Raw genomic sequence first — 13,854 nt, forward strand, 5'->3', positions numbered from 1 at the left:
CACTCATTGCTACTCATTTTTTTTTGTTTTCTTTAGGCTCGTCCGAAGGGAGAAGGCCTGACCCCGTACCAGGGCAAGAAACGCTGCTTCGGTGAATATAAGTGCCCCAAATGCAAGAGAAAATGGATGAGTGGAAACTCCTGGGCTAACATGGGACAAGAGTGCATCAAGTGCCACATTAACGTTTATCCTCACAAACAGGTAGGAGAAGAACCAACCTGGTGGCATACAGTCTTGGAAATTGGAATTCTCTTGAATTTGGATAGCATGGCTATGACCTAAACAGGACTTGGCATGGACAACAGCATGCCACAAAATAAAATTAAAATAATAATAAAAAAGAAAACACAACCTTTCATAAATGAGCTGCTGTTTTCAGAGTCCTGGGGAAGTGAATTACTTCCAGTTTCACAAAATTTGAATACCCTTTCAGTAAAAATACCTCCAAAACAAAGTCTTTACTTATCTTTATTATAAAAACAGACTTTGGGACCATATAGTCTGAGATGGAACCATTATAGAGAAGACAAGTTCAGCAGTAGCAATGGGCCTCCTGATACTTCTGACTCTCTTCATATTTACACCAATTAGCTGCTTTATTGCACTGGTGTCAGTGAAGTTATTTCCAAAGAATAATTTTTTTGTTCATCCATTTAAATAAGATTGGACTTGGATAGGGAGATACATATTTATAAATATGTAGTACTAGCGATAAAATAGAATACTAAGAGGACCCCTACTTACTAAATAACTTAGTTAAACAGTAAAGCAAGACAGCCTGTGTAAAAAGGCATTTCTTGTTTTCCATAGTACTTGGTGGTGCCCAGGCTAGGAACTTCAAGAGAAAGTCTCTTAATAAGCTGAAACAGTCAAGTGTAAGCAGTAGCTCTAATAAGAAATCCATATCTGCAATGCTGCTAGCCATAGCCTTCATTCCTGCCCCCTCTGGAGTGCAGCTGCATCTCCTGCATTTCCAGCCCCCTGTATTTGCAATTTACAATGGGAAGACTGACTCAGTTCTCGTCTGTATCCTGTCAGAAGTGGTTGCAAACCACCATCTAGTACAGTGGCAGTTAATGAGAGACTGATCAATTGCTCATAACAACTAAGCTCACACTCCTCATTTTGCTGACAAACCAGGCTACAGACTGATTTTGTTGAAGTTGGATTTTCATGCAAAAAGTAATTTTTAGCAACTCACACACACACAAACAAAAAAATAAATAAAATTACTCAATAGATGCTAGAAAGTACACAGAGCTTCCTCCCCTATTAGGAAAGGCTGAGCAAACTGGGTCTGTTCAGCCTTGAGAAAAGAAGACTGAGAGGTGATCTTATTAATGTTTATAAATATCTTAAGTGTGAGAGCCAAACAGACACAGCCAACTTCTTTTCAACGGTCTGTGGGGACCGTTGTGGGGGAAATGACCATAAACTGGAGCATAGGAAGTTCTGCACCATTATGTGAAGGAACTTCTTCACAGTAAGCACTGGAACAAGGCTGCTCAGGAAAGTTGTGGATTCTACTTCTCTGGAGATATTCGAGACCTTCCTGGACGCCTCCCTGTGCAACCTGCACTAGGGGGAGTTGGACTAGATGATCTTTGGAGGTCCCTTCCAATCCCTACAATTCTGTGAAAGCTTGCTTAGCATAACCAGAAAGACACAATTGCAGGCTCGCTTCTAGGGAATGACTTTACAACTTCAACTGCTATTGGAGCAACACCTGGGATTTAATGCTGCCAATTTCAGCACAGTCAAAAGAGAGACACCTGTGAGTGCATCTGTCTTAAGCCACACAGCACTTTTCTTCAAGATAGCTGATACTAAGCAAATGCAAGAAGCGTTACAGAAAAATTTAAGTGTGATTTTGCAATATTGCTGTAAATTGTTATGGATGAAATAAGTGGGAATTATTTTAAGAGTTTGGGAGGTGTAATTTGCTTCAGATGCAGTTTATCCTAGCTGAATCTCAGCAATAAATAGGGCTCTGCTATGGGTCAAATTATCTGCTGCCCACTCATAACCCATGCTCAAATCACAGATGGATTATTTGGGAGTACTTGCAATAGGTGAAAAGGAAATTCCATTGGGAGTCTTAAGTGTCTCATTAGCCAGCTAAATGCTGGCTAAACTTTCCATGGGCTCATAAGGAACACTTCATACCATTTCATGTGATTTTGGGGAGAGGAAGCATGTTTGTAAAAAAATAATCGTAAGTAATATTGTGATTTTATTATGATGAAAAGATAGAAGTACTGAAATTCATTGCAACAAGCCGCAATGGAGAGACAAGCTTATTAACATTATCCCAACCAGGAAAATTTAATCAACTCTATTTCTTCCTTTTATACACATGCATGTTCATCTAATTCTAAGGGTAAGTTTTGGCTCAGTTTCTATGGTAATTCTGTGTTCCCATATTCAGCTAAGATATCAATTTATACTACCTAGTACCTTGAAGCAATATAAATTGGAGTTTTTGAAATCTGACATGTTTGTGGCAGAGGGCTTGATTTAGACCTGACCCACTTAATTCACTTGAAATGATAGTTTTTTGTGGGGTTATTTGTTCACTTAAATAACACACGACTATTTCCACTGTAGGATGAACAAATGGCCAAGTCAGTGAATATCACTGTTTCTGCTGGACAGTTCAGATGATGTAACCCTAATCCTAATCCCCCTCCATCTCTAGGTTAACACCACTCTGATTCCAAATCTAAAAACAAGAGGTTATCTTCAGAAACCTAAATTACCTGATGAGACACTAGTTCAAAGCTTCAGAAGTCTCTGATTCCTTGCTCCTGCTTAGACAGCTTGCTTAGAACAAAATCCAGGCTGAGCATTTATTACACATAAAGAAGTAGAGTCTTGATGGCAAGAGGAATTACAACACAAGTTTATAAATATTTACTTTGTTCTTCTAAATAACCTCCATCATTTTTGTTAGTGTTCAAAGAGTCACAAGAACTTGCTCAGGAAGTATCCCATCCACAAAAGACATTATATACTGGGGAGTAAAAATGTTGTATAGTAAAGGAGGTTTGCAAGCAGTCCCCTGGGGAGAGCTGCCCCTCATGGCAGGGCTAGAGGAGTCTGTGAACTGCATAGCGCAGACATCGAAGACTCTGTGGATGGGCTGCAGTCCACAGTGCTTCTTCCTTGTATATGAACATGTATATGAACAATCACAGCATGTGCAATGCAGGTTTACACCTGACCTCCATCACTGTGTTTCCACATCATCCCCTAAGACCATAATCTGGGCTTTACTCTTCTTACCAATCCATGTGTCCATGTCTCATTAGTAGTTGGTGGTGCCAGGTGAGATCTTCAAGTCTGGACTATGCATTTCAGCTAAGCTTCCAGATGCAAAGAACCTGCAGCCAGTCAATAGTGCTTTTTCCCCCAAATCCAAACTTACAACCTCAAGTTGAAAGATTTATCATTCTGTTGTTTCTCATCTTGCCTTACCTCTGTCTGATTCTATATCTCAGTTTTACTATTGCTATTCTTTCAATTCTTTTTCATTCTTCCAGTGCCTTGTATTTCTAATTAAATGTATCAGCTATAGCCAGACAGTAAAGAAAACATCAGTTCATGCACAGAGCTAGCAGCAAAGGATCCAGCCCTAAGCATCCAGCCCCACACCAGACTTTAAGCATATCTTATACATGGCTATGGGTTGCTGTTCTGCAGCTTTTTAAAAATGCGCTGTACTCAGTCAGCAATACTTTTATGGTAATGCTATGTATTTTATAAAAGCATAGTGATTGATTGTTCTAATTAAAGAGTCCCGTGTTTTGAGTTTGAAGGTTAAAGCATAGGCACATACTATGGATGTAAGATTTAGTGGTATTATAATAAACTATTAGAACTACCTACACTCCTTTATCATTTTCTGTATACATTTCTTGCTTTTCCTTCATTTTCATTATTCTGTTGACATATACCAAAGGAGAGTTCTCATTCATGAACAGCGTTCCCATGCATTTCTAAACAAACATTTTTTTCCCCCCTCTCAGTGCATCAATGGAAGTTCTTAGTTAATTCTGGGCTCCTAGTGACTTCATTATAAGGGCTTAGACAGTACTTCCACTCGTCTGGATCTTCCAATGAACATCTTTTTCAGCTTAATATAATAAAGACACTCTCTCTCTAGAAGCTGTTTTTACACTCAGTACCTGTACAGATAAAACTCCATTCAAGAAATAAATTGATACTGCTGTTTTATAATGTCTGTTCTTTCACTGCAGTTACCATACTACATGATATTAGTATATATATATTTTTTTAATTTAAACTAACAAAATTCAGATGAACTGGCCAGTCAGAAATTTCACCTCCGTTCTACTTCAGACAGTATTACTTCTAGCAGATTAAATTATTTCTTCTCCAAAACAATCTGGTCAATATACACCCTCTACAATGTATTTTAACTCAGCATCCTTTTCTTACTCCTTACCCTACCATTTGGTAATCAACTTGTTTTTTCTCTTCCTCCATCTGTTAGGTCACAATAATATCCTTACATTATTAGAAGAGGGTCATTTGATTAGCAGATGCTAATCATTGTTATTTCCTCAACCTTATGCTGAGTTACAAGAGCCTTCAGAATTACAAAAATTACCTAACTGCAAACAGTCCATGCCATTTCTAAAAATACAGTTATCACATTTCCCTGGTGAGGGCATATTACAGCATCTCCATTTCCATACACGTATACTGCGTGAAAGAATTGGCATGATGATTCTGTCATAAGAACTCGTATCAGGTCAGATCTACATCCTCCATTTCACACACCATCCTACGCAGTAGAGAGTGCCCACAGGAAGGTATGGATCTAGGATAAGACACAGCAACCATCTCCAAGGATACTTCCTCATCCCTCCAGTATTGCCTCTAAGTTCCCCCACTCATCCAGCAGACCAGTATCTCTAGAATCTATTCAGTAGCTGAGGCTTAACCACATGGGCCACCATGTGTTTTTTTTAATGTCAACCCTGAATATTGGAGATTAGGATGCTTTTATCCAATTTAGGAGAAAAATTTTGAAATTTTTATATTAATGATTGCTTGATATATGCTGTTGTGAATTAGAAGTTCAATCAATTCCCAGGCTTGCCCTTTTTACTAGTCATCATCTTCATCTCTTTACTTCATCTTACTCAGATGCTTTACTCCATCTGTGGACTTCTGAGTCCTGTAGGGCTTGATTACATTGTATTTACTGGGGATGGTTTGAGCCTAAGTTCCATTGAACTGGCTCAAGCAATAGTATCAGAGTACTGCAGACAAGAATCTTCACTGTATAGCTCTGGGGTAGCCATTCAAGAACATATGCTGTGTCTGTGAATGGCTTCTACACCTATGCTAAAATCTTGATTACCTATGCATACCTTTCACTAGACATCCCTGGAGAAGAGAGCAGCAACACATCCTTTCCAACTGCTCTTTGTTCCTGGAGGCTTTTTCCTGGAGTGAAAAGATTCTGTGCCAATTCCCCACAAGGAAAGTCTCTTCAGCTCTGTTTTTTTATTCCACATACCCTATCTGTGAGAATGAGCTTTTAATCTCTCTGCAGCAGGAAAAGTCTTCTCAGCAATTTTACAGCTGTGTATATACTTCAGAGTGCTCTACAAACACAGTTCTAAATCTTTGTGTTTGAGAGGGATGGCACAGCATGCATAACAAGTAGTAACACAAGAGCCTGACTGGCAAGTCTGCTGCCTTGATACCAACTAATTCAGAGTGGAAAAATCGGGTGCCTTTCACACCTGAGCTGCAAAACTACTTCAGCTGTTCCAAGAAAACTGCATGCATTTTTGTCTTCATGACTAAGTTCCTGGTGGAAATACTTACAGGAATTCCCAAGACCTTGAGGCCTGTTGAGTTCAAGTGTTGCTGAGAAACAGGAGAGCAAAGAACTGCCCAGACCAAGTTACTGGATTACTCTTTCGAAAGAGGTTTCCTGCCTAGTCACATTATCTACCCTAAACAAAACAAAACAAACAAACAAACAAAACCCAACAACAACAACAAAAAAAGAAGCCTCAGATGGAACTTAATTCTACCTCTTATTATTTCATGAAATTTGGATTCCATATAGTTGTTTGTGTTCTTCCTTATACTGCTCCAGTGTGGAGCCAGTCATTTTAGCCTTTCACCAGTGTTCTTGGCATTGTAACAGCCCAGACGCGAAGCTCTGAATTTTCATTTTCTTCCCCTGACTGCTCTAGCAGCAGCATCTGTGCCTGCTTCCTGGCTGGCCTCTTATCAAGGCTTCTCCTCTGACTTCGTGGCTGACTCCAGGGCTGTTTGTGATGACAGCTGTTGCACTGGTGTAGAACCAGCCATCTGGTGACTGACTTGTCCTCTTGGACATGACTTACTTCCAGCTGTCAGGAATTTATCGCTAGACTGAAAATAATTTGGTATGTAAATACATTCTTCATGTTATCCAAGCTATTACTTCCACAGGCAGTGCAGTGATTCCATCATAATTCCCCTGTCCAGGTGCAGTTTCTCTTCCCTCTGCTTGGGGAGGAATGGCTCTGATCACTCTGAAGCCCAACACACTAGTGAGGAGATTGAGGCCTGCAAGTATTCTCTCTCCTATTTGGATTTAATCCCTCTCCAGCAGCTGGAGGGGAATCATTGCATTTCCACCCTTGTGTGCCTCAGCAGTTGGAAAACAGGTCATCCCAGACTGCTGCTCCTCTGAGCCAGAGAGATTTCTGCTGTTCATCTCAGGTGGCTCTCTTTCATTCCTAGCTGGCCTGTTCCAGAGGTATGCTGCTAGCTGAGGCTGCCTGCTCTCACATCCTCATGCCATGGATTTGTAGCCTTCTCATCACAGTCTTTTTGTTTCACAGCCACAACTGAAGGCCTTGTTCATGCCATACAGGCAGGAGAGCAGAGCTCTGCCGCTCAAGAACACGTTGCATTTAATTCTTTTCCCCATCACATAATCTTTTATTGTAATAACAATATACAAATTCTTGAGAGTCTGTGCCTTGAGAGAAGCATGGGAGCTAATGCACCTGAAGATTATTGCCCTTTATCAGCATCCTGCCACCTCTAGCTGTAGAATCAATTTTTACATGCATATCTAACTTGTCATCTATTCATGCTCCATTAAGGCCTGATGTAATGAGTCCAGAAATATATTTGTTTTCTTGCATTTAAATTTTGATATGGTTTATCTACCAGTGGTACAATCAAATTGTTCCACTCTAAAGCGGAAAAAAATAAATTCAAACTTCTAAATAGAAATATAAGCACCCATTTTGCTTCCACTAAGAATAATTTCTCTAAAGGATGTCCTTGTGACATTTCCAGTAACATCTAAGACATTATATATATATATATATATATGAGTCATTTTGAGTATGTTTTGTTCTTTATTTTGAAAAAAGGATTTATGGAATACAGAGTTTAATCAGTACATTTGGGAAGTACATGGGGAAGCAATACTTCACAGTCTAAAGTTAGTTTGCAGGACAGGAATTGCTGTATCAATTTAAATTTAGTTCAGTTTTATTCACCTTGGGCAATGGCTTTAGTCACTGCCATCAAATGCCTTCCTGGTGGAGCTGCGTAAGGTCATTCTGAGCCATCAACTACCAAAGAATGCTAAAGAAAAAGATACAAAAACTCAAGACCTTGAGAAATGCCCTTCCCCATACTATCTACAGAAAGTAGACAATCAAATCCTGTTTACTTGCATTAAAAAAAAAAGAAAACCAAAACAGTAAACTCTCCCTTTAACAGAAGAAAGAATACCTTTCCCGGAGAAATATAGCAGGATTTTCTGCTCTTCTGCAGGCTGCATTTCGCCTCTTTCTAAGGAAAGGCACTGTTCCTTCAGCCAAGCAGCCTGTCCTCTTTCCGAGCCCTGCTCTGAGTGCAATGAGCCTTCCTGCTGTTGGGCTCCCAGCAGCATAGAGCTGGAGGATTAGAGCCTCCTCAGCTGGGTGCATCTCCTGCAGCATTCAGAAGACTCCCCAAATTACCCCATGGTGTGCAGCCACACAACTGTTCAGCACTCTCCACCTTCTGCTTCCACCCTCCAAAGCTGGTGAGAGTGCTCCTGAGTCAGCCTCAGCTGCCTGTACCAATGAAATCTCACTTCATCACCTGCAAACCCTTAGCTATCTAACATCCTGCCTTTTTCGCATAGCATTAAAGTTGCAAGTCTGCAAGATTACTGCCTCAAAGGCCTCCACAAGATTAGAACATCAGCAGTAAGAATGGGAGGAGAACAGCTGCTTCTCAGAGCACTTGCAGGGATTTTTGCCTTGCAGGAAACCCACAGAGATAAACTGGGGCTTCATTTTATGCACAAACTGTGCAAGCCCACCACCATTTTGAGGCTTCAGCCCTCAGTAAAAGCAGTGCTTGGGCCCAGCTCAGCTCCTTCCAGCCGGCCCTTGGAAACCCAGTTTCCTGCCTTGTAACCCCTCTCTCCCCAGCCTCTGTGTCGTAACACGCTGGTAACAATAACATCTCTGAAATCGAAATGCTTCGTGGGCCAAAAAGCTGAGCTCAATCAACGCAGGGGGAAAGCAAACCACGGAGAGCTATTGTTTCTGAAAACAGTCCAAAAAACTCTTGGCTCTTCAAGACACTCCCAATGTCCTTTGCACTGTTTCCAGGAAAAATGATTCCCAAGGCCATGTGTATTAAAAAAATCTGGCTTATATCAATAAACATGATAACTGCTGTATTTTTTTCTCTTTAATCAGAACACAGCTAGCATGTAGAAGCAATCAGAGCTGAGTCAAATAGACTGTCTTAAGTGCAACATTTCAAAGCTCTAAAATTCGTGGAGAATAAATCAAATGTTGGAGCCCCTAAACCTGGACATCATCTTTGAGGGAGATTTATGTAATGCAAACTGTTGAAGAAAATTTATGGGCAGATGTTGGTGGAATAGGCTGTAGAAGAGGCATAAAGGCAGTTTCTCTGACCCAATAAGCTTATTCAACTTGTCTCTGTTGTGGCAGAAGCCCAGAATGCATCATCATTTGAGTTGCAGTCTCAAAATCAAGATTGCCGGTTCTGATCCAAAATCTTACTTCCTCATACGCAACCAATACAGGTTCAAGCACCCCCTCTCCAAGAAAGGAAAAACAATCTGAAATTAAATTGTAAACAAATTTAAACTCAGAAAGTCACATAGCCTCTAGCCTAGCACAGAGAAAAATTTTGGCAACGTGCTGTGGGTAGGAATCCTGAACTGGTGACAAGACATTGGCAATCACTATGAATTGCTCCCATACATTCTTTCTACTAGCTATGCAACATAATGAACAAGTGTTGTACTTATAATCCAATACAGCTGATTATAGCAAGAAGTTGCAGACTTTTTTTTTAGGAAAAGAGTACATTTTGCCTGACTGTAACCACTGAATGCTGGGAAGCCCTTCCAATCCATAGGGTGTGAGCAGCTCTTACAGAGTAACATTAAGAGAAAAAAAAAAGATTTAGAAAGCGCAATACTTCTTATTCAGTGGGACTCAGATGGGTGGCTTTGACATGCAGAACTTAAAAATAAATAACAAGGAAACTTAGAGGACCAGGTGTACTTTAAGGTTTTAAAGATGATGACAGTATTTAGGGAAGGTATAAAAGATAAATGGCCATAATTTTATATTTTTTTCATCCTTTCTTTGTTACAAGAAAGATAAGCAGTAGTCTGCTATCCTTGTAAGAACAGTGAGAAGCTTATGGCTTATTTCGAGTTTTCACATCATGCACTGTCTCTACCACAGTTCCACAGAACTTCCACTGTCTTCTTCTTGGTAAGGCGTTGAGTATTTAAATCATTTTTCAAGTACATTCCAAGAAAGCTGAGAAATTATGTTACAAACTGTGCACATCAGTGTTATGTTCTACCTCACAGCTCTATCACTTCTGTTGATTAGATTTTCCAAACAGCAATATCCCTACTACAATACTTAATATTTTCCAAGTGATTGCAAAACTTCTTACATGTCATAGAAAATTAAAGCACATGGATTACTAAGCTCCAAGCAGCTTTGTTCCCTATTTTAGTTAAATATACTGCCAGCCCTGTGATTCCACAAGTGTTCTTAAACAATATATCCAAATTATCAGTCAGGTTCACAACAGAGGTTGTGCTTCTGGTTCTTCGTTGTTTTTTTGGTTGTGTTTTTACTAATAGCTCTGCAGTTGCTCTACTTAAAAAACAAACAAACATCAGCCTCGTAAATATGGGATTGAGACCTCACTAACCTATGTGATATCTGTGCATAGGTAAAACAGTTTTCCTGTAGCAGCAGCTAATTGCAGTGTTGTTAACCCTTCTGGCATTTTGGGCAGAGGGATTCCCATGCTTGAAGTGCTAATACTTTTGGGATGTCTCAGTTACTGGAGCCAAGGGACTAAATTGCTGTGTAACCACATAAACATACTCCCCATTCAGGCTTTCATTAGTTTACCTACAGCAAGGTAAACAGAACCTTTATGAAGAACAACGTTCAAGATTGTGAGGCAACTTCATGCCACTATGAAGCAAAGAGTCGAAAGCATTTTCCCTGCTCAGGACAGCAGGACTTCTGTAACCGTGAGGAGAAAGCTGGGTTAAGCTTAAAAGTATGTTCAGCACACGTAGTAAAGATTAACAGCAGTGACAAAGCCTTGAATCAACTCTTGTTCCCACCCTTCTCTGCAGAGACCCCTGGAAAAGCCGGACGGCCTGGACGTTTCAGACCAGAGCAAAGAACATCCCCAGCACCTGTGTGAGAAGTGCAAAGTTTTGGGCTACTACTGCCGCCGTGTGCAATAAACCTTCCAAGTGGCCTCTTCCCATCCCCCTCATCCTTAAAGATCCTCTGACAGCACACGATCAAGAGCAACACAACACATCAAGATAAAAGCTAAAATAATTGCCAATATTGCCTATCTATAACCTAACAGTATGCCTTACCATTAACGGAATGTAACATTTCTCCTGTGTATGCACACACATGCAACAGGTATTTACAGGACTATGGTGAATTTGTATACATACATATATATGTAAGCTTACATATATATACGTACACACGTATAAGCATTACTGATAGTGTTCACAACAGAACCACAGTCGCAGGTTCTGCTGATTGTTTACACAGACCCTATATCATGGTCAGGTGAAATGAAATGAAGAACTATTCTTTAGGCAAGATATAACATTCACAAGGACTATATGTGATAAATGGGTTTTGCAGAGGTTAAATAACTGCGGGGCCACTGATTAAAAGCACTCACCCACGACAGGAATATTTTTCCTATTATATGACAAGACAAAGGGAGATTAAACAAGCCACAGCATAAAAGAAGGAAAATAATTGTTTTCCCAGTTTTAGAAAGTCTGAGAGTTTTGTGTTGCTGCTTTCTTGGACTTTTCTATTTGTTAGTGTCACTCAGGCAGGGCTAAGGCAAAATCATTTTTTGCAATTTTGTGGCAAAAAAAAGTGAATAATTGTTTGAGGGTGTGGTTGTACAGAAAGGGAATGCCATAATGGGACCTATAGCATCGGGAAGGATTTCAAGAGGTTTTTGGAGGAGATAAAATTGGCTTGGTTGTGTGACTAACAGATCCTTCTCTTGTCATATAATTCTGCTACAACAGGTTTTGCATGTGTATGCGCTATTCATTAGGCTGCAAGCACACTAAATTTACTGTGAATAAAGGGGGATAAGAATGCTTAAAATTGTCCTCCAAATCCATAATTGAATGATTAGCCAAACTTACTATTTATAATAGTTTTAAAGCCACTTTCTGGAAATATTTTTTATGTCCTGTTTTCTACTGTACAAATTTGTTATAATGTAAAACTTTTTAGCCATAAGGTGTTATGAGGTATGAAGAACACTCTATATAATATTCCCACTTTCCTGTCTTCCTGAAACACCTATTTACCTTAGGAGAAATGTAGGAGTTATATTTGGTTGTCCCATTTCAGGTGGAACTTTGGGCAGGGTGATCCTGTTGCAAAGTAGTATCTCATCAGGGATGAGCTGAAAGTACCTCGAGACAGTATCCTGTTTATATGTCTGTATAAGAATACATGGGCATAAGGACAAAACAAGCAATTCACTTGCATTATTCACTGAGAAAACTTACAGGGATAATGGTTTGTGTGGTTTTAGGTTTGGTTGTTTTTTTTTTTTTTAAAAAAAAAAAAAAGAACAATTTCTATTTTTGTGAGGTTTCCTTTAGAGATTGATTTGTGTGAATACTTAGTGGAAATATTTAAAATCCTAAATAACTTGATGTGAATTAAATCTGTTTTGAGGATTAATTCCATAGTACTAATACAGAGAGGGTTTTGTGCCAAGTAATACCAAAATGTAACCAATACATACAGTCAAGCGAACTGAAAACTCAGTGAGCATTCCTGTAGGAAATGTGAAGGTCTTTACGAATTTGTTCTAAGGTGAAGCTTTGACCATTTCTCTGCTTTGTTCTAAACAGTGCAGAATAGTGTCTGCTTATTCTGGTGGTAGGGTAATATACATATCTCACAAACTGCATTATTTATGTGTAGCCCAAGTGACACAGCCCACTGGTCAGTTTGATGAAAAAACCTTGGGATTTGTTGATTCTGACCATGACTCTTACATTAGCTCCCTGGCTGTGGGCAAGTCATGAGATCCTTCTTGGACTTCAGTTCTCCCAGCTGCAAAAGGGGGGTCATACTTCAGTGCACCTACCTCACAGCAGTGTTGTGAGGCATACTCAGTGTCCATTAGCGTTTTGACATCACTGGATGAAAAATGCTATGTAATTCTAAAATCTTAAAGAAAATTAATCACTTTGAAACTAGTTTTGCCAAGATGGTAATTCTATAAACTAAAATAGCTGAAAAATAATATTATTGAACGTTAACACTAATAAGAGATCTCAGTTACATCAGTCAAGATATACAGTTTCAGCTTTTTCAAATAGAAATGCATTCTTTTGCACAGATTCAGAAAAAAATACCTTAGAGAAAAACAAAGATACTAATTTGCCTATAAGAGAATAAAATACACAGGTGATTTTGAGGGTGGATTTTAAAGCTTGTTAATCTTGATAATTAGTTTCCAACATGCATGCTTATACTGAAAGAATAACACATTAAATCAGATCTGTTGGTTTTGGTTTTGTTTTTTTTTTTTCCTTTTGAGCACTTAACAGAACATGAACAGAAATATCCTTGGTGTTTCATATCCAACTAAAGGACAAGTAGATGAACACCATCAGGTGAAAATCAGAGAATTATTTTTCTCCCTGAAACTCTAACATTGCTACCAAGCATTTTGTTTTTAAATAATTCCTGTTTTTTGATAACCACTAAATCAGTAGAGTAGCACATCCCATGGTATAGCTACATCAGTATAGAGCATACCAGCAGATACTGAACAAAAGCCAACTGCCAATGCCATTATATGCAATCATTGCTATTCTCATGACAGTATTCTCTTAACAACTGTTTATCCAGATTCAATGTTTCATGGTGGTGCTTTTAGGTTTTATTTTAAAATAAACTTCCTAAAAATATACGTGAACAACTTCAACATACTTAACAACTCTCCATGTAGAGTAACAGTTCCTAAAAGTAGAGTTGAAAGAGTTCAATATTTATATATCACATTTTTCCAGGTAGCAGACAAAGTATGTAAGAAATATTAAGCATATCTAAAATATCTAGGAAGAAAATCGATTTTCCCCTGCACTTATGCTGGGGAAGAACAGATTAAAAAATGTGGGGAGAAGCTAGAAGCCAGACACTGCCCTACTTTGTCCTGCCTAAATTGGACTGCAGCCCCCTGGGGCTGGAAGCAGCGTGCTGATCT

The 13,854-nt window shown here is 39.2% G+C and overlaps 1 protein-coding gene across 1 annotated transcript in view; it reads left to right on the forward strand.

Moving 5' to 3' along the window:
- ZCCHC24 (zinc finger CCHC-type containing 24) overlaps positions 1-11,786 on the forward strand; it is a 102,831-nt gene extending 91,045 nt beyond the window's left edge. Inside the window, exons 3-4 of the mRNA XM_031602964.2 lie at positions 37-201; positions 10,703-11,786. Of these exons, the coding sequence (XP_031458824.1) occupies positions 37-201; positions 10,703-10,816 (279 nt within the window). The 3' untranslated portion in view covers positions 10,817-11,786. The remainder of the gene's footprint in view (positions 1-36; positions 202-10,702) is intronic.
- Positions 11,787-13,854: the final 2,068 nt, after the last annotated feature.

Source organism: Phasianus colchicus, chromosome 8 (assembly GCF_987193195.1).
Source record: "Phasianus colchicus chromosome 8, bPhaCol1.hap1.1, whole genome shotgun sequence".
NCBI lineage: Eukaryota > Metazoa > Chordata > Aves > Galliformes > Phasianidae > Phasianus > Phasianus colchicus.